The sequence below is a fragment of the Papaver somniferum genome, unplaced genomic scaffold (assembly GCF_003573695.1).
Source record: "Papaver somniferum cultivar HN1 unplaced genomic scaffold, ASM357369v1 unplaced-scaffold_137, whole genome shotgun sequence".
Lineage (NCBI taxonomy): Eukaryota > Viridiplantae > Streptophyta > Magnoliopsida > Ranunculales > Papaveraceae > Papaver > Papaver somniferum.
This window is the reverse complement of record NW_020622934.1, coordinates 9,917,079-9,939,090: the sequence shown is the minus strand read 5'-3', so window position 1 is coordinate 9,939,090 and position 22,012 is coordinate 9,917,079. Positions and strand designations below refer to the sequence as shown.

General features: G+C 36.7%; 2 protein-coding genes across 2 annotated transcripts; one reads left to right on the top strand and one right to left on the bottom strand.

Moving 5' to 3' along the window:
• Positions 1-650: 650 nt before the first annotated feature.
• On the top strand, positions 651-2,311 carry LOC113334507 (probable bifunctional TENA-E protein). The gene is made up of 3 exons (XM_026580738.1): positions 651-857; positions 1,421-1,641; positions 1,739-2,311. Exons 1-3 carry the CDS (start codon positions 705-707, stop codon positions 2,052-2,054), a joined length of 690 nt encoding a protein of 229 aa, XP_026436523.1. The 5' UTR covers positions 651-704; the 3' UTR covers positions 2,055-2,311.
• Positions 2,312-12,070: 9,759 nt separating this feature from the next.
• LOC113334411 (bZIP transcription factor 53-like) lies at positions 12,071-13,549 on the bottom strand. Its single transcript, XM_026580671.1, has one exon. It carries the CDS (start codon positions 12,856-12,858, stop codon positions 12,424-12,426), a length of 435 nt encoding a protein of 144 aa, XP_026436456.1. The 5' UTR covers positions 12,859-13,549; the 3' UTR covers positions 12,071-12,423.
• Positions 13,550-22,012: the final 8,463 nt, after the last annotated feature.

Genomic DNA, 22,012 nt, shown 5'->3' with positions numbered 1-22,012 from the left:
GCGCAACACCATAGCTATTATATCAAAAAAAAAAAGTAAAGATAAGACGTTTTACACATAAAGTTTATACTGCTTCACGTCTCATTTAATAGATTTTATTTAAATTTAGAAATAAAATGATGATGTAGACTTAAGACCTAAGTTTACGAAAATGACTAATTTAGATTTTTTCTTTTACACCTACTTAGCCATGTAGTCTTCACCAATGATCTCGATTCGAGAAAAAATTTTGATAGAAAAATCTTATATGGTGAATTGTATGTCTTTTTTAGGACTTTTGTTTTGGTTGCACATTGGAGATGTTCTGACTTCTGAGCTTTGTTGCAACAATATACACTGTCTATTAAATTATTGTTAACCAACTGGCATTAACCCAATCAGTGAGGAATTGGACTTCAAACCTATAGGTTGTAGATTTAATTCCCACGCTGATTAAAATAAAATAGAATTATTGTCCGATAACTCAGAAAGGCAGGAATACGTACCCGGTTCACTGGTGGTGGACAAGTTTGGACTTAGCTTCCGATGTGTTTCTGATTTTGACAAATGGAATATTTAATGGAACGTGTAAGGTAATGCCGTCGACATTTGACACGCTTCTTCTCATTGCGACACCATTGTAGTTGTCAATATACTACTGATAAAGACAATGACAACGAAAATCCTGAAAGATTTAGAATTTAGATTCCTACACTGGCGAAGAAATGGAAAGAAAGCAAGAAGGTGGTGGTGGTATCGGGATAACAGAGACATGGTTAAAGAAACATACTTTGTTGTATAAGGGAGCTACTAGACATCCTTTTATTCTCAGCATCAGAGATGGAACTGTAGATCTTTCTTCTTTCAAGCGATGGCTTGTAATACCCTCTTTTCTCCATTTCTACTTTTCTATTTTAATGGTGATTTGATTGATTCCAATTCAACTAATCTCGTGAATACTTGATATAATCATTTTGATTGCATCCTTGATTATTTGATTTTCTTTTTAAGATTTGGAACAACTTCTGCAAAGGGGTTTCTATTGGAAACTTATTCTGTCTTTTGAGTGAACCACTTTACCGTCAGCTAATGCCAGATATGTGTAGCTTAAGCTAAGTACTAGATTTATTTGAACTGGTGACTGCGCTCGCTTTCTACACTTAAGAGATTTACCTTTTTAATCTTGTTCTTGGGTTAATAGATCTGTTACTACAATGACAGATATAAAAGCTAAATATACTAGGACTGGCTGGAAATTTTTGTTGAGGAGAATCCCTGCTTTAGGGGGCTCTTCATTGAGATTTACTGTCTGTATGAGGATGAGATAGTTTGTGGAGAGAGATTGGAAAGACGGTTATTATTTGAGGGTTTTTGATTTGTAGAAAGGTCTCTCTTGCTTCTGACCTAGCCAGTAATTACGACTAACTAGTAACAATTGCAGGGGCAAGATTACTTATTTGTCAGAAACTTCGTGCTGTTCGTAGCGAATGTGTTGCAGAAGTCAAGTAAGGCTTTGGATGAGAAGGATGGGGATATGGAAGTTGTATTAGGTGGTATTACTTCGTTGAGTGACGAACTCACATGGTTCAAGACTGAAGCTTCAAAATGGGATGTCATGCTCCATGGTATTGCTCCTCAAAAGACAAACCAGAACTACTGCAGGTACTTAATTATCAAATGTCTTTGTAGTTGGGCAACATTGCAATTGCAATAGTTAGGGAATTTTAATTTTGTTATGATCATTTATTCAATCCGCCAGGTTTCTTGAGAGTTTGATGAGCACGGAAATGGACTACACAGTTGCTGTCACAGCCTTTTGGGCAATTGAAACAGTTTATCAAAAGAGTTTCGCCTTTTGCCTTGAAGATGGTTCAAAGACCCCAGCAGAGTTGATAGATACTTGTCAGCGATGGGGCAATGAAGGTTTTGGACAGTATTGCCAGACTCTTCAAGGAATTGCTAATAGGTGCCTGGAGAAGGCGACGTACGATATCCGAAGCAAAGCTGAAGCAACATTCATACGCGTTCTCGAATATGAGATTGAGTTCTGGAACATGAGCCAAGGTAGAGATTAACTCTTAAAAATTCATATTGTGGGTTTCTCCTCGACTTTGGCTTGTTGTCTTTAAGATGGTACTTTGGCTGGTTGTCTTTAAGATGGTACGAACAATGTGCTTTGTAAATTAAAATCCGTTTGTAAGATGCTGTTGTAACTGTACTTCGAAAGTTAAAATTCTGCTGGTAGGTATGAATGTAATGGTTGTTTTATAGAGTATCCGCAGTGGTGACTGCAAGAGTAGTTTAACAAGGTCTCCAAGGCCGATTTCCAAGTGATTAATCTATATCTCTACTCGCCAAATGACCTTAGTGATTTCCGGTTCCAGTTTGAATCCAAGTTGGGCGATTAAATCTGCAAGGTCGATTTTTTAGGTGAAAAATTCGCCGGCTGATTTTTCTTGTAAGGCTTGATTACAACCTGGAGTCTAGATTCTTGTTTTAAGGCTTGGTTCCAAGCTTAATTTTTGAATTTGGTGGGCTTTTAGCAAACGTTGTGCTTAAAGTGGAAGAAAAGAATGAGTTATATTTCTCGAACCCTGAATTTGGGCATAATGAAATCTTTCTTGGCATATTGAATAAAGACACAAATGGCATATTGAATAAAGACAAAAATGTTGTGAAATAGCAAATACAGATAACCTCTTAACCCAAATTCGATATTCTCAATATGAGCCGAATTTAACCAATTGATGAACGGTTCGGTTTACTGAATCTGTTTGCAGCATGCCCGAACCTATAATTTTCAATTCCAACCCTTTTACTAGACACTAGTTCGGCTTATATGAAAGTTTCATAGTAAGCCGAACAACATCCTGAATATGCCGGAAAAAAAATAATTACTGATTCGGTTTATATTTCGAAAATAGTATGAGCCGAACATCAATTTGTTATTTTTTGGATTAAAATATTGTTATTGATTCGACACATATTGAGAATATCGTATAAGCCGAAACCTCTAAATGTTCATGGTTCGGCATATAATATGATTATCGTATGAGCCGAACATAAATTTTTAATTTTTGGGTTGAAATATTTTTATTGGTTCGGTACATATTGAGAACATCGTATAAGCCGAAACCTTTAAATGTTCAGGGTTCGGCACATAATATGATTATCGTATGAGCCGAATATTTCTATTATTTTTCCTTTCAAGTATTTGAACCTTGTGATATTCTTTGTAAATCGTACTCATGGAAGATCAACCTGATCCAGTAGACATAATTCACGAGGATACTAAGAATCACTTCCAAAATGATTTGGTATGTAAGAACCTTTTGTTTACCTTAATGTTTTCGGAATATTCCAAAGTTTTGGAATGAACCTTTCTAATTACTTGTTTTGGAATGAACGCAGAGATGGAAAACTAAACCGAAGTTCTGGATTGGCTTGAGGAACACGCGATGAAGATAAATTGTGTACTAGTTAAAGGACAACAAAGCCGATGGGATCAGTTTGAAATGATTTGTGAGCGTAGTGGAACCGGCGCTAGCAAGGTTAAAAAGGGTATTGTATACGTTGGGAAGACCGGGAGAAAGAATAGGACGAAGACGAAGAAAAGAAATTTCCCTTTAAAGATCATTTTCAACCTCAAGAATAAGTCCTTGAACAAATAAGATCAATATTGGATAATGAATAAAGATATGGATTGTCGTCATAACCACCCACGTCCCAAAGACCTGCATGGACATGCGAAAGTAGCGCGACTCAAACCCGATGAGATGCTAGAAGTGGATAAAATGACACGAGCACGTTTTCCACCGTCTAGGATTATTAGCAAAATGAAGGCGGACAACAAGAATAACAAGTCGACTATGCAAACTATTTACAATGCAAGACAAAAGATTAGGAGACTCAATTTGCAAGGTAGGATGGTGATGCAACAAATAATGTGGTTAGGGGTGAAGAATAACTACGCTTTCCAAAAGAAGTTGGATGAGTTCGGTCAAGTTACACACCTTTTCCTTGCCCACCCGGAATGCGTCCAATTGGCTCTATGCTTCCCACAAGTTATTATATTGGATTGCACGTACAAGACTAATAAATATGAGATGCCGTTGATGAACATTGTGGGGAATACTTCGACAAAGGCGTCGTTCACCGTGGCATTTTTTTTCTTGAAAAACGAGAAGAAAGTGAGTTACGTTTGGGCGTTAGAACAATTGAAGTTAATCTTCCGGGAGGGTGCTCTTCCTAAAGTGTTCGTTTCCGATCAAGATTCATCGTTGATGTATGGTATTAAGAAGGTATTTCCGGATGCATTCAATTTTCTTTGTACGTTTCACATATGGTGCAATGTGAGGAAAAAATGCCAATCGAAAATTGAACCACTTAAGTTGAAGGAATTAGAGAATATTGCTAAAATACAACCGGAGGAGACACGAGTAAAGAAAAAGAAGGGATTCTTGAAAGAATATGAACACAATGAGATGTTTTGGGCTTCTTTACAAGGAGAATGGGAAGCTTTAGTATGGTCCATCACCGAGGATGTCTACGAAGAAAATTTTAAAATTCTTATTAAGCATTGGAAGACCGGCTACCCCGATGTCATTACTTACTTGGTCAAAGATGTGTTGGAACCTAATAAAGAAAGGTTCGTGTTTTGTTTCACAAATCGACACAAATACTTCGACAACCAATCCACAAGTATGGTAGAGTCGGCTCATTATCGGTTAAAGAAGAACCTTTTAGGATGTGTTGACACTTTTGTCACGGTTTTTGATGCAATTGATGAATATTTCAAAAGTGATGTTGTAAGAATTAAAGCCGCCTTCGAGCATAACCTTATGTTCAGACACAAAAATTATGGTAGTAAATGGCTACGGGAATTAACTTATAGAGTCTCACATCTATGCATCGACTTGTTGATGGAAGAAGTGGATTTGATTAAGACATTAGGCGCCAACTTGGAGGAAGAGTGTGTTTGTAAAATGAAGACATCTATGGGACTTCCATGCCCCCACGACCTACTTCGGTACAAGGATGGTATCATACCATTTGAGGATATTGATCATTTTTGGAAACAATTAAGCTTCGATCCTCTCCCAACCGAAGACGACGAAGATGATCTAGAGATATGGGACACGACAAATGGCAAAAAGTTGGCGGAGATGTATAGGAATATGGGCCGAGGTCAAAAGAAATTCCTATGGGACAACATGATGCCGGTCATGTATCCTTTCACCCAAGAAAATATTTTGGAGCCGGAGAAGAGTGAACCGAAAGGTAGGAAGAGTAAGAAAATGAACAAACTAGACAAGCCAACAAGGAACTATTGGGTAATAAGATGGATCCATCCGGCGTTGACTATCATGATGCAAGGATTGAAAAGGCAAAAAAGGAAATTAAGAAGTTGATGAAGGAGGAAGAAGTCAAAGTTCCAAAAAAACGAGGTCGTCCAAGTATTCAAAAAGCCGAAACAAGTAACAAAGAGGTGAATAATAATGATTGTTCGGCACAAGCAAAGGATAGTAAAGAGGAGGTCAAGGGGAAGGCTAAGATGTATCCTTCACAAACTAAGATAAAGGAGAAAAGGACCGTACATGAAATTGGTAGGATGAGAGAACCTAGAAGAGATAAGTCCGGTAGGTATTTGAGGCCTATCAATTTTATATACGATAACTACTTGGAAGATCTATCGCCAATAATTCATGAGCATATTGTAGCAATGGACGACGTGCAAGGTGATGGAAATTGTGGATATCACGTCACGGCGGAACAACTTGGTCCTTTTAAGGAAGAGAACAATCTTGTGCCCCCTGAAGATGAAGTTAAATATATTCGGCAATGAATGTTATAAACCCTACATAAAAATAAAGATTTATATAAGACAATGATGAGAGCAGGCGCAAGAGGAGATACAGGGGTGGCATCGGAGTACATTGCATTCGAACGTCGTTTGCATGGGGATTTTATCATTACCGAAGAACATTGGATGTCAATGCCCATTTGTGGGTTTTTAATAGCGGATACATTCGATTGCGTCTTACATTGTTTCTCATGGACGAGTAGTAGCTTTACTTACGCGCCTCCAACAAAACCTTGCAATGAAGGTGTAAAGGATAAAAGACTTGTTCTTGGATTTGTTCAAAATTGTCATTTTATCGGCCTCAAACTTAGACCTGCTTGCCCATTACCACCCTTGATGAGTGCAGCCTTTTGGTCTAGATTTGAAAATAATTTTGTGATGGATTGGTGTGCAAATTATGCGAAGAAAATGGATCTTTGGATATCTTTGAATGTGCAGCCTCCAAGTGGACAAGTAATTACGTTTTCAAGTGATGAGGATGAAGATGATAAGCAAGAGGTCAGTGAAGAGGATGAGAAAGAGGTCAGTGAAGAGGATGAGATTCGTTTAGGATCTCCATAAAAATGTTTCATGGATTTATCCGCGTATTTTATGTCTTTTGATTTTCGTGTATGATGAGGGTGATATTTTGACTAGAATTGCAATTACATGTACCCATCAAAAAGAAATACTTGAATGATTTACTTTTTGGTTATGGAACGTGTTGTTTTCTAGAAAATGGAACCATGAACACATGAGATGGTTCGGCTTGTAACTTTAGTTCAAGGAAAGCCGAACCCGACAGAGTGATGAAAATCCAGAGTTTTTATGTCAGGTTCGGCTTAGAGTATTATTTTGATGAAAGCCGAATCTGACAAAAAAAACCATGAGTTACTCGGCTAGGTTCGGTTTGTATTATATTTTTTAAGAAAGCCGAACAATGGATTTCAATATTCGGCGCATAACTAAAATTACAGGATAAACCGAACCTTTCATGATTCATGAACACAAAAAATATTATATCATTCCAAATAGACTTTTCAAATTCATAGAAAATGTGGATTACACACCCGTTACATAATAGCCTTACAATAAATTTCTAATCGAATTCTTCTAATATCCTAAACGGGTAATGAGAAACCTTCTAAGAATGTAGTAGTGATCTTTGTATTCGAAATTCTTTCCTTTCCATCTTCACCATTCCTCTAGAGATCGATCTTCAATCTCAGAGTTTTTTTCACCCTTGAGACGATATAGACTCACAATACGAACTAAAGCTATAAAGTCTTTCACCGTTTCTTTAATAGTTCCAATTCGGCAAAACAAGGCCGCACTATCCCGGTTGTGAGGATTACCCGTTCGGTGCTGAAGGCTTCATGAATTCTAACCAAGTAGTACATACTCATCAAACCCTTCACTCGTCGTTCTTCACCCTTCTTTGGATAGTATGCTACGTAATTAGTGCAAAGAGACAAATCTTCTTCCAAAGTAAACTCATGAGTTGGGGGTGCCATATTTTTTAGTATATTCTCTGAAGATAATGAAAAACCATTTATGCCTATATATAATACAGGTTACAACGGCTATATATTTCAAAAAAGAGTCGTTGATAGATTTTTGTGCAAAAATAAACAATATTCGGCTCATAAGAAGGTTTGAACATAAGCCGAATCCGTTTATGTAACGGCTAGAATTTCAAATTTTGAAACTTCTTACAGATTCGGCTTATACGAGTTTTAAAATCGAAGCCGAACCTCCACTGATTTACATAATAGTTCAATCTTAAATTATCTCTAACGAATCTCGGCCATTAGTTCTCTAATGGCGTATTTCACAAAGGCTTTGAAATCTAGCTTCCTTAAAAAAGAAGAATACCTAAGTTAGCATGCAAACTAAAGCATACTATCGAAATTAAAGGTTCGACGCAAAACTAATTCCATCGAATAAGCCGAACCTGAAGGACAAAGGATTCGGTGCGTAACTAACATTACAGGATACGCCGAACCAGAGTTAAAACATGAAATTCAAGGTGTCCATAACACAATCCCATCACCATTAAAAACAAAGTTCAGCACCTAAAACCAAAGGTGTTTGCAACACCATAAAAGTATACTTAAAACTTAAGAAAACATTAAAAGGAACTTGGAAACATAAAAGGGCATTTAACCACTACCCCTCTTCTTAGTTGCACGACCACCTCTTCTTCCACCTTGGTCTTCATCTTCCGACGCATCATTACCGGGTTGGCCACCATCTTGGCTTGTACCTTCACCAACTTGTCGAGACCTCTTAGTGATAGGCTTTTGTGCGGGTTCCTCGGGTCCTTCTTCTTTGTTGATGATTGCATCCCACTTTTTGTAGAGGTATTTTTGTTCTTCCACGGTCATTGGTGTTTTGCAACCAAGTTTGGCCTTCATTTTTTTCAACATCTCCCTACCCGTGGCAACCTATTTTTTCATTTGTCAACAACTTATAAACGTGAGTTTGAAGACATTTTTACCATAACTAATATATGAAAATAGTATAAAGTGAAGTCATTCTTACCATTATCTTGAAAGCGTTGATTACATCTTCGGAAGTAGACTTATTGGTGATCTTGATTGCCTTCGCCTTCCCCTTATCAGCTACCTTTTGACTTTTCTTATTGATAATGAAGGGATGAGAAATTTGGTTATATAAATCCATATAGCCAGGATCCTCTTCACATGGATCATCAAGTAAAGGTGCTAACTTGGACGCATCTAATGTGTGATCATCTAAGTTATTCCACAACTCAAGGGTGGGATCAGGATCGTACTTTGGTTCCCAATATGAAGTGGTGCTTTTAGTTCCAGTACCACTCTTTGGTAATAACCTAAATTTCTCATCAAACAAAGGAACCTTTTGCACGCATCCTAATTGACGGAGTACTCGCTGAGGATCGTATATAACATAACCACCGGGATACCACAATGGCCCATGATACATACCTACCGGCATATCTTCATCTTCAACAACTTCATCTTCCTTCTCATATGGTTGAAAAGTGACATCATCAACACCCAGTAGGTCTAACGTCTCCCTCAAACTTTCCACCAAGTATTTTTTGTTCCTTTTCTTCGAGTCCTCGTACTCGTATCGTGCTGCAGTTGGCTCTGTATCAACATAATCGACATCCTTCTCAAATACTTTGGCCAAGTTCAAAATTGGGAAATGGTCATATATCCACACCTACATTCAAAGAACCACATTCAAAAATCAAAGGAATTGAAGTGATAGAAACAATTTTTACTTGGAAACATCAAAGTAAGAATAAAGTTTTCAAACTCAGAGAACTGTTCGGCTTATATGGATCAAGTATTACAAGCCGAACCAAATAAATAACAAATTCGCCTTATACGATTTTATGGTTATAAGCCGAACCATACTCTGAACTCCCAAAAGTTACCTGGAGCAAAGTGAAGTTCCCTCCGATGTTTGTACTTGTCAACCTAGACGTGGTGGCAAGTTGTTCCATCAGGTAAGCGAGCGTAGCCGTTCCCCAAGCATACTTGTTACAAGTTTCAAGATTCTTTACCAATTGGAGATAATTAGCATTTACCTTGTTTCCGGTTGTGTCGGTAAAGATGTCTCTACCAAGAGTATAAATCAAATAGGAAGTTCCGGCTTGCTTCACTTTGACGGTATCCATTACTCTTTGCTTTGTGTTCTCAAACTCCTTTTTCAAGTTAGTCAGCTTGATTTTCTTATTCTTCTTATTTCTGCCATTGGGAGTGCATACGGAATTGACATCTTTAAAGGATCGACAAAACTCCAACTCAGTTTTGTTTGAATCCCAACCAAGAATTTCCTCGAACAAATTGTAGAGCTCATCCCAATTCATGTCATAAAAATCAGCATCCACACTTCTACCTCTTGCTTTAAGGCCTGTAATCTTTCTAGCCTCATCAGGAGTGATTGCCATCTCTCCAAAAGGTAATTTAAATGTGTAAGTTTCTGGACAAAAGCGCTCGGTAAATGTAGAGGTCGACACACTATCATATTCCTTATGTTCATAATTGATAGCAGGCCATAAAGCACTGGCTTGTACGTAAGCAATCACCTCAGGAACCTCTTCAGAAAGTTTCCATTCCGCTTCCCTCTGGTGTCTCAATACTCGGACTGCACGGTTGTGATCAGGAGTCTCATAAATTCTCTTCGCCCAAGATTCGGCATAACCAATCAACACATTTCCTCCATCTTCCGGAAGACCATGAGGCAAACCATCTGATCGAGGTGTAATTACGTCATCTTCATCAGGAATGTGTAAACCAGTGATCCGTCGATCAGCATCGTTCTTCTCTTTCTCGGGTTCTGCCACCTTCTTACCTTTCTTGTCTTTCTTGGGTTTTCCTTAGGGTTGTGTTTCTTGATGAACTTCTTGATTATCATCTCCAGCTATTCCTTCTAGTTCTTCATCTTCAGCTATTCCTTCTTCTTGTCTTTCAACTCTTACTTGTTCAGCTTCTTCTTCTAAAAAGCCTCATCTACCTCCCGCTCCAAATTTTTTCTTACATCCTCCTCGAGGATCGGGAGTTTTAGAAGTAGAAGGTGTTACCTCCATCTTCTTCCTCTTTTTAGCTGCATCGGTCCTGACACAAGTATGAAAGTTATAAGACTACTTCGAACAAGAAAGGGATACAAACTATACGAAATATGGATTTCAAATGCCAAAAACTTTTCAACAAATAAGAAGGCTCGGGTTACCCGAAATAACACATATGAGCCGAACCATGTCTTAGAATTTTCAATAGCTTACACAGAGAGCGGTTCGGCTCATACCACAAACTATTTATAAGCCGATCTCATTTTTTCGGATCACAACCAATACTATCGAATAAGCCGAACCTAAAATTATGAATTCAAACATTTATTCGGCGCAAAACTAGTACTATCATATGAGCCGATCCTATACACATGCAAAACTTATGAAATTGAAACAACATTTATTCGGCGCAAAACTAGTACTACCATACAAACCGATCCTATACACATGCAAAATTTATGAAATTTCCACAACACAAATTCGGCGCAAATCTAATGTCATCGAATAAGCCGATCCTAAATACAAGGCTCTATGTCACTAGGCTCGGTACAAAACTGATATGAATTTCAAGCTGAATCGTTCATATGCAGTTTCAGGGTTGAGTTTGAAGATTCAGCGCAATTCTAAACTTCATTTTACGCCGAACCCAACCCTGTAACCGCTGCACAAACAATGTTTTGACGAATTAAACCAATCATACCAACCAAAAACATCAAATACGAGATGGGTTTGTAGATCTAACCTTCTTATTCTCATTTCAGGAGTTGGTTCTTCTTTAATCTCTTCCTCCGGTTGGATTTGTGGTTGATTTTCAGTTTCTTCTTCACTCTCTAAATCTTCTTCTTCTTCAACAGGTTGTTCAATTGATCGATTAGAACGAGATACTTGCTTACGACGACCCATTATATAGATGAGTTTAATCGTCGATTAACTTTTCACGAATCGACGATCAAATTTCGGCGATGATGCGATGAAAATTTTCTTGGAGAAGATGAACGGGTTCGGCTGCTGTGGAGAGGAAGAAGAAGGTGAATGAAACTGATTTTAGGTTTATTGATTATAGATTTTTGTATTAGGGTTGGGGATAGATTAGTAATTTAAAAGATTTAAGGGCATATAGGTGATTGAACTACCCATAGGGTACCCCTTATAAGGTCACCCAAGTTAGGTCACCCAAGTTAGGACTATTGCTTTGTATGCCTAGAAAGATTTAGGTATGCCCAAAATCAGGGTTCTATTTCTCAATCATCGTCACTTGCTTGCTCGGGAGTGTGTGTCCTGAAGTTTTCGCGAAAGGTAGTCTCCAGCTTTAAGTCTGCGCCTTATTCAGAACAAACATGAATATGCGAACAAAATGGTATGCCTACGGGAGAAAGCAGGTTAAAAGAAAGAGGTGACGCCCTTGGGGGAGAAGGCTGCAAGTGGGATAGCCTTATTATCCCCGGGCCATACAGTTCCAAAGATAGGAGAATTGGGCGTACATAAAATTGGATAGTGCTTTTAAGCTTGTTACAGAGCAGTCAGAGTGTTGGATCAAAAAAAAAAAAAAAAAAGGCCGTGGTGGATGCTAACATCAATTTTTATGCTTTTAAGAGGAATCCAAATCACCATGCACTTGATATGCTATGCGCAACATTGAATGAGGCAATAAATAACATCAGAAAGTTAAGCTGATACAAACATCATAAACAACAAACACCACAACAACATATTCAATTCTTCAGATTTTCTGTGTTGAGTCTGATACACGGATAAATCAAATTACAAGACAAACCAAATCCAAATGACTTCCATTCAAAACAACAAACACAAACTACGGCATTACCCAAAACAGAACAGTCTGATCAACAACTAAAATATAACAAAACCTTAACAGAAAACAAAGACATTCCTATCTAAAAACAAAAGAAGACCCATGTATTCGCGGCAAAAGCACAGACATGGAGAAGCAATGGGGACAGGTAGCAGAGAGACCAGCATTTGAGCACATTCGGCCGCTGTTCACCTAGTTTCAATTCTTTCATATGCAGCAAATTCTTCAGCATTGAAACATATCTGCAGAAGCCATAATTGGCATATAAGGGCAAGGTACTTGCCCTGGTTTGAGCAAAGGATCAGGTATTTCAGGAATGTCAATATCAAACCCACTAACTTCTTCAACAATGCGAAGAACAGAATTCAAAGACTGCAATCTATCAGTTAATTCAGCCATTTGAGCTCTTAAGATTTTGTCCTCTGAATCAACATTGTTGTAAATTTGAGTAGTTGAATTAACGCGTTGAGTAATCTCATCGTTTTGTTTCTGCAATTCAACTACTTGGTTTAAAAGACCATCCAAATGCTTTTGTTTCTTCATTCTTGATCGTCTGGCTGACTCGCGATTTGATATCATTCTTCTCTTTTTCTTGTCATCAACCATTATATACTGTGGATCACCTTCTGACCCAGAACTTACTTGTTGCACAAAAGCCATTTTCTTCCTTTAGTGGAGATCTAAACCTTGGACCTGTTAGTACTACTAAATGCCTGATCAACTCAACTTTTGAGTTAGGTTTTTGGATGAATGGAAGAATGATACGAATTAATTTCCAAATTCAATGAGTGAAGTCAGAAAAGGATAAAATTGGGCCTAATTCAGATAATTTAGTTCATGAAAACACATAAAACCAGTAGAGAAAAACAACAGAGAATGATTGAAGAAGACGAATTCTTCGCAGGAGAATTGCGTAGCTCATAAAGGCTATAAATTGATTATCCTCTGATATAATCCTAAATTCATTGAAAATTTAGTAACCAAAACCTTATAGAAAGAGCTGCTTTTGGTTAGTTTTGACCGTCTATGAAGCAAATTTCAAATCAGAAAATCAATGAAACAAAAAAAAACCAGATTTCTAATTCGTGAAAAGGGTTTTTACAAATAATCAGATAGAAATTAACGGCTAATCAATTGAAATATAAACGAATCAAGAAAACCATAAAAATGAAATTAAACTTATCTGAATGAGAACTCTTGAGAAATAATAAGAAACCACGATGTTGAAATAGCTAGAACGGAAGGAAGCTTGATTAAGTAAACGAATGAAAGAAGGTTTTGATGGAAATGGGTAAAGGGGGTTTTATAGAATGAAGAGGTGGATTTTTTTTTGTATTTTGAGTATATCTTGAACAAGTTGGATAGGGATAAAACCTTAAATAAAGAGACGTTGAACGAATCTTCCGGGAATCTGCTTGTAAAGAGGGTGTGGGTGAGATCATTACAAAATAGTGGTGCTTTAATTACTCTTAAATCAGATAATCAGACAACCATCATGTAGCTGTAATAATACTAGTATAACCGTTGTCACGGTGGGAGGGCCGACCAAAGAAGAATATGAAAATGGTGTTTTTCTGAGACTACATTCGTCCCGTTTCAGAAAAAATGATATTTTCGTCTTATTTTATAAAAAGTGATACTTTGGCCTTGTTTTATAAAAAGTGATATTTTCACTACGTTTCATAAAAAGTTTCACTTTTTCTGAAACAAAGCGAAAGTATCACTTTTCCTAAAGCTGAGTGATAGTATCACTTTTGCTGAAACGGAATGTGAAAGTGTCACTTTTTCAGAAACGAAAAATTAGTTAATCCATAAACCAAAATATGGTTGTTTGATGTGTTATGCATCATTTGTGGTGGTTTGCATAATGGTTATGCATTCAATTTTCGAAAATCGTGCCTAAAGTGATAGTATCAACTTTCTTGAAACGGAGGGAACACATCGTTTTATCAGTTGCAACGGAAAATTAGTTGATGCATAAACCAAAATATAGTTACATAAAGTATTATGTATCCTTTGTGGTGGTTTACATGATAGATATACATAATTTTCTTTTCGAGCGAGGATCCGTGGACACTCTTAGATGGACACTATCATACATGTTTTGCGCTGTTTTTTCCGCATAATCCAAACGATAATGAATTTGAGTCTAATATTTATATGATACATTCTTCTTATAGGGCTCTACATTCCTACCAAAAACGAGCACAATTCGAGATGTATAACACCACCATCTACCCCTTTGAATATCGGTCGTTAAAAGTTAACGGTTGAAATTAAGATCGGTAGATGATAAGGTTTGGTTTTTTGAATTACGCTCATTTTTTGTAGGAATATAGAGTCTTATAAGAGGTACATGTCATCAAAATATTAGATTTAAATTCGTTACTGTTTGGCTTTTGCAGAGAAAATGAGGCAAATCATGTGTGATAGTGTCCATCTAAGAATGTCCATGGATCCTCCCTCTTTTCTAAAATTGTGCCTAAAATGATAAATACCTCCGAATTTTTCGTAAAAACTCTAAATTTTATATTGTTGTTTGTACTCGTTGCATAGATTTTTTTTTATAACCTTTCCAACGAGATAAAATTTGTAAATTCCAAGGCACGGATTTTTAGATATGTTATATTAAAGTTTGTTTTCCAGTTATACCCCCGAAAAGATAGGATACATAGGGAATTATGTGAAAAGGCTTCACCAAAAAAAAAAACTCATCAAATCCAATCTTTTTATCCAATTGGACGTTTGTGTTAGGTTTCATTTTACAAAAAAGTGGTCATAAAAGGGACTCCCTTCATTCGGGCCTTCTGGTCGGTCGGCCCAATTAAAATCAGGTAAAGTCCACATAACAACCCCATGTTAGAGCAACTCTAGTGGGGTGGGAAAACGAGGTAATTTGCACATTCCCGCCTCATAGTGAGGCAAATGGTCAGACTAGATGGGCAAAGGCCCAAATTTCAACGTTTGCCCATCCCATCTCAAATTGTGTCAATTAAATCATCCTTAGTCAATTGGCCAAGGGCAGGTCGAGGTTCGGTTTTGCTGGAGACGACCATCGTTTCAGATTGAGCTGATAACGATAAGTTAATCTGAAGGTTATAATTTTATCTTGTATAAATTCAACTATTTTCACTTTCAAAATCACATCGTATCCACCTTCTACACCCATTATTTCCGAGCAATGACTCAGTGTATATTAACTCAACGGAGTTTACCTTAGATGAAGATTTATCTCTATATAGAAAAGTTGTAGTATGTTATCCGGTTAGGAGTGCGAAACGACGACAAAATGGTTTAGTGAGTGTGATTTTTGGAGGAGTTAGTTGGAACTATAAGAAAACAAGTTAGAAAAATTTATATCTTTACTTTGAGTTGTCAATCAGTATCGATTTAGGAGTGAAACCGGTGTTGAAGTTGTATTGCGACCTCGAGAGAAGTGTCGAAGATGAAGATGAACGAATTTTGCTAGCGAAGCTCATTACGCAATCCTTAAGAAGTTTTTTGATAAGTCGTATGGGATGTTAAAAAGTACACACTACTCGAGCAAGATGTTGAAATGTAAAATCAAATTTAATATTAGTTTCTTTTTTAAATAAATTAGTTCTAATTAAATATAACGGTTACATAAGTAAACCTAATTATAAAAATTAAACCAAACTTCATTAAGTAGTTTATGTAAGTAATTTATGATTACTCAGCCCCGATCTAGTTCCTGTCATATGTGGCCCCTATATCATACTCTCAAATCTTTGATATGATCCTATAGTTTCAGATCCTTCACCTTGATTTCCAAGTTATTGATATAATCCTTGAGCTTGAGATCCTTAAAAATCTTATAATCTTCTATAATCTTGATAACCTTGAGGATTTTGTTTAATGGATTGACGATATGGAGATAATTTTTGCCATGGACGATAGCCTTCTCTTTGCATAATGTTGGTTTGTAAGTCTAGCACTGTATCCTGGGATTGTGGAGTTTTACTATGGATTGAAAAATTAGGACTGAAGCTCATGGTCTCTCCGATTCTACGTATCTTCTGTTGGTAGATACGCCTAGTTTCTAATTCTCTTTACTCCATTTGATTCAAACGTTCTACCAATTCATGATCGGTCGATGTTCCAGTATAAGAATTAGAATGGTCCAGACCTTGTGAGACAATTGGAAGTACTCCCACCTCAATTCTGAAAAATCAGACCTATGAGATGAAAACGAAGGTCTAGAAATTTTTATTAAAGAAACTCATGTTGAAGGATTAGTGGTGAAAGATGGAATAACCAGTGGTGGATGTGTTGGGGAAAGAATCTTCGGTAATGGTATACCAATTGCGGCAAATTCCAGCCCATTAATGTCTAAAACTTTGTTGACCAATTATCGACTCTATAACCGATCTGAACCATTTGTCGTATTGGTCTTCGTCGCGATGGGTGAATAATGTCTCGTACCTTTTCTAGCTTTTTTTTCCCTCCAGTCTTGTGTATTCCGATCCAAGGACGGCGGCTATAGATCGAGGCTTGTTTGGTTTACCAACTGCACCAATTAATTGTCTAATACATCTTTTCCCAAAATAACAAACATCAGGATCCTGACAAGGCTGTAGAGCACAATGTGCTAGAGTGAAAAATCTTTGATCCTTCGGGAAACCTCACATGTTATATCCTAAAAATTCTCATACAACATTTAAGTAACATTACATTTGTTCTAAACAATGTGTTGGCATCTCCACACATACAAATTATATATATATATATATGCATTTTTTTTGCTTTTAATGCTAACTACCACGTTCATACCGTATTATAATTGGGATTTATTTATTTTTTTGGTGTAGTCTAAAAGTGTTGATACACCCATATCAAAATATGTATACCACCAAAGTTAAAAGTAAACGACATACAGTTAGTTACTTGCTAAATTCCTTTTTAACTAATATAAAGCTAAAGAATGTCATGTTTACCTCAACAATGCCCCATAGACCCTTGATGTTTGACGAACCCAATGATGCGATACCAAGACAAACGTACAAATCAGTTAAGATAGAAGGATTTCAATCATAAGTGTCAGCAACCTTCATATCTCGCAGAGTCTCTAACCATCCTACTCGAGCACCAATGCTCGAGTTGGGGAAAAAAACATGAACCAGAGTCTCTAGCCATCCTGGTGCTCGAGTCGGGGGAAAAACATGAACCGAGTATAAACCATAAAATAAATACCTTGGCAATTTCTATTTCAACATATGTACTGCACCATGGTCATATGTAACTGAATTAGGGTCTTTATTGCTAATATGTGGTATACAGATGCCTTTAAAGTGGAATTAGGAATACCACCACCTCGTAAGTTCATGTACTTCCGCTCCGTTGTTACGGGAAAGACAATGGAATTTTAAATTTATCTCATTCCAACCCATTTTCTTGGTCAAATGAAACATCATCTTCCGAACTGCAAGGCATCCATTGTAGTGTTAGAGCATCGTTCGGTCGAACTCACAAGTTTTTCTATCTCAAGCTTGTTACTGATGTTAGATTTATAAAACTATATCTTGATTTCCAATCTACTAAAGTCAAATCTCTGACTATAATTAGAGCATGGTAGTTGAGTATCATGTTTCACCGAATACCCTCGAAGATTGAAAACTGAAGAACAAACAGAGACAATTGCGAGAACCTCATCAACAAGAGTTATGTGAAGACTGATTTATCATATTTACTCATCGTATCTACCATTTTATCTTATGAGACTATATATGTTGTATAATTTTAGTAGATTTAATATTATAAATAAGAAATTTCGAGTTCAAGCTTGTCTTCTTGTATAAACTCTCGAAATACGTTCGAGCAATCTTATTGTATACAATTTATTGTGCATGTTTTTATTTAAACTAATCTTTAGAAAATTTCCCAAGCAAACAGTACAAGAAATGTTTAGGGTACGTATACATATGGCTATTGGAAATGTTTCTAAATTTGAATATAAGATCCAAAGTATACGCGAACTGCTTGGGAAATGTATACTTAGTATACATACCTTTTCGTATTGGACATAGTTTTGTAGGCTTTAGTTTTTAAAGGCAACGAACACGAACCGCCAAGGGTATGTATACCCATTATATATACCATGTCAACATGGTACTGCCTGAGGTATGTATACCTTGTCTTTGAAAAAGGAAAAAATTCACGAACTGTCCAAGGGTATGTAAACCATGTATACATGCTATGTTACTTAACATTTTTTGTATTGAGAAATCAAAAGGATAATTTTTGCTAAGGAGCCCTTGTACTTTTGTATACTAATTACTGAGAGATCCTTGTATTTTTGTTATCTCTCATAAGCACTTCTAAGATAATTTATTTGCACTTGTTGGGATTGTGGATTATTGTTTAGTCTTGAGTGTTCTTAAACACCATTGATGCTGGACATTCACGGACTTGCTTAATCCTGGTGAACTATCATTTTGCACAATTTCATTACTGTCCGGACTATAGTGCATATTTTTCTCTATAATTTCAAGGAAACATTTCCACATGCTTACAAGAATTCCTAATTTGGAATTTCATATAAACTGATAAAGTGTTATTTTGAAATCAAACTTACCTCTAGCTTTGAAAATCTATAAGTATAGAGACTATTGCAGCTGGATTTCTCATTCCATGGCACTATGGTGTCCTAGTTGCAAAGCTAGAGTCGTCCACTTTAACCTAGGTTTCTTTATAAAACTGTATTAGGTTACCACTTTGAATACTTCAATTGGGGATTCAGAAGCCCGGTCAGACTATCTTTTATATGATAATTCTTGTATCTGAATCTTGTTCTACTGGTTATTCAAGTTCACAAACTTTAGATCAGGAACAATATAGGTATAATTCACAAAGTTTTCTTCGTCCGGACTTTGTTATTCTACAAGATTGATAGCTAAATTTTTCATCGATTTAATTGGATTGTTCTTATGATGTGGTAGTGATCTAGGCTTTTCTTTGAGAGAGTAAGTATTCTGGATCACTAAGGTTTGCTAGACTTGTCTACTACAAGTAGATTTCCAAACCTTGATTGAGACATATCGAAAAGGAAACCAATAGAATTTATGTACAGGAAGATAAGTATCAAAAGTCTACATTGAGGCTGAAGAAACTCCTAGGATATAAATGATGCCAGTTATGGGGATCAAGTGGGTATGATCTTACGAGATTCAAGAGACGTATGAGCGCGACTAAATCTGAGTTCCATGGAGGGTGAACTCGGTCTCAACTACATTCCGATCTGAAGTCTGACAATAGGCTACTGTGTTCAGTGCGGTGTTCAAGCTGAACTACGTCCTTGGATTTTTCAGCATCTGCGGTTTTTCACGTTAACAAAATTCCGCGTCTTGTATTATTTTTTTCTTCGTATTGTATTGTTTTTCTTTATATTAGGAATATCACAAGTAGTTCGTAATCAATCTAGATAGTCTTCAATCCCTAATTGATTAAGATCCTACAAGACTTGATTTTTGAATTTGTTCCTTGAAATACAGAATATAAGTCTCGTGCTTGTTGGAATTCGTATCTTGTACAACTCGGTACATACTAGATTGATCTTGGATATTGATTTTTGAGATCGTCCAGGAAATATTTTACACAATCAGGTACATATACTCTTTATCTATACATATTGATCATGGAAGAGAAATATAAAAACTCTATAAAAATCTTACACAAGAGTCTTTATTGTTAACCTACTTGTGATTGTATTAGAGGTCACAAACAGGTTGCCGAACAAAAAAGTTGGTGGTGTACTTGGTACCCTCTCCTTTCAGGTAGGAAATATAAATCTAATAGGGTTACTCCGGTAAAAACATGAAAATCTAATGGTATTATTCCTGTAGTACTTATTGCACACAGTAGCAATGTCATGCATTTGAACTACATATAATTCAATATTTAATATTGGACATGAAAATAAAATGCAAGTAATACAAAAACGGAACTCTAACTTTAAAGACTAAGTAAAAAAATATTTATAAATAAATAAAATGGAAAAAATATATATTATAAAATATTCTTAAAAAATTATGAAAAAGGAGACAACTGACAAAATATTAAATAAGAAAACTAAAATAATAGTAAAAAAACCAAAAACAGATATTTGTTGTGTGTGATGAGTCTCTTGACACACTAGGGGGTTTATCATCTTCTTCTACAGGTGAGGGTGTTTCAGTGTCCCCTCAGACAAACTCAATTTCAAACTCTCAAGAACAGATACCTTGTATTAATGATAACTTAGTAGATGATGTTTCTTCGTTTCACTGCCCATACAAACATTTCGAAGAATGTCATGATGGTGTAGATGGTACAGGGTATGCAAAGAGTTCCATCGTCAGGCACACAAAATATATGCACTTTCATGTTGCGGGTGGTTTATCCATTTGTAAAGAACGGATAAGTACATAATACACTGTTCTTATAGCTTGGGAAAAAATGCTCAGGAAGATGAAGATGTGGTTATGTTTTCCCTGTATGAAGTGGTATGCATGGAGTAGACCATGCCGTGATCACCTTGGAGGTATATTACTGGGTCCTTTCAATGGTAGTGGTGTAAATTTTTTGATAAATGGGGTCGAAAAACCTTCGATGCATAATCCTGCTCCTTCTGCTACTTCTACCAGTAATGAAGAGGTCTCTGGGGGTCTCAATATCGTTATGCTTAATCTGATTTTTCAGAAACAAATCACTATAATCTCGAGCATCCCACCTCAATGTCGCCTGCACTTTTCTAGAATTTTAAAAACATCTTTGGATAAGGTGCTCGTCAACCCCTGTAATCTCAAGTCATGGTTACAACTGTTGCTCTTACCTATTTGCACTCTCAATTTATATATACCAAAAACCTCAAGGAAAGAGAGATCATGCAACAGAAAAAAAGGCTACAAACAGCAGCCATTAATAAAGCTTTGAACACATGGAGGGAACCAAATGGATGTAGTATTCTAATTCAGCAGTTACTGGAGTCTCAACAAGAAGCTCAAAGTAGTAGGGAACAACGCACTAGAAAGAAACCAAAGACCAATGTGGAGGCTTGTAGAAAGAAACTAAGATATGGGCAATACACAGCTGCCATCAGAATTTTATCCTCTAATGGTGTAGCGCTACATAATGAAGATACTCTTCATGAATTACAACAAAAGCATCCATTCGCTCCCCCTCCTATCATACCTCCAGACAACATAGACTGCTCACCAGTTGTTGTTGATAGCAAAGTTGTCTTTGCTGCTATTAGAGGTTTTCCAAAAGGCACCGCATGTGGCAGGAATGGACTTAGAACCCAACACCTGCTTGACGCTTTAAGTGGATCTGCAGCTGTTGTTTCTGAAGAGCTTCTTACTTCCGTCGCAGGTGTTGTGAACTTGTGGCTTTCTGGTAGGTGTCCAGCTGCTCTTGGAGAATACATTGTCAGTGCACCACTCACACCATTGCTCAAACTTGATGGTGGTCTAAGATCTATAGCAGTCGGTACATTCTGGAGACGCTTATGCTCTAAATTATATGCAAATTCTGTATGCAAGGAGATGGAAAGTTATCTGGGTGACCACCAATTTGGATTTGGCATCCCATGTGGTGGGGAAAGTATATTGCACGCTGCCAACAGAATGCTTGAGTTAAAAGGTACACATAATAACATAACTATGATGCTTGTTGACTTTACAAATGCTTTCAATTTAGTTGATAGAACGACCCTAATTAAAGAGGTTAGAGCTATATGTCCTAGTATATCACATTGGGTTGAATTTTGTTATGCTAAACCTGCAACATTGTATTACAATGATTCCATTCTTTCTTCTTC

Excerpts from the sequence above, each read along its gene's own strand:
- LOC113334507 (XM_026580738.1), top strand. The coding sequence starts at position 705 with ATGGAAAGAAAGCAAGAAGGTGGTGGTGGTATCGGGATAACAGAGACA. Across the intron at positions 858-1,420 it reads CTTCTTTCAAGCGATGGCTT|GGGCAAGATTACTTATTTGT; the intron begins GTAATACCCTCT and ends TAACAATTGCAG. Across the intron at positions 1,642-1,738 it reads ACAAACCAGAACTACTGCAG|GTTTCTTGAGAGTTTGATGA; the intron begins GTACTTAATTAT and ends TCAATCCGCCAG.
- LOC113334411 (XM_026580671.1), bottom strand. The coding sequence starts at position 12,858 with ATGGCTTTTGTGCAACAAGTAAGTTCTGGGTCAGAAGGTGATCCACAG.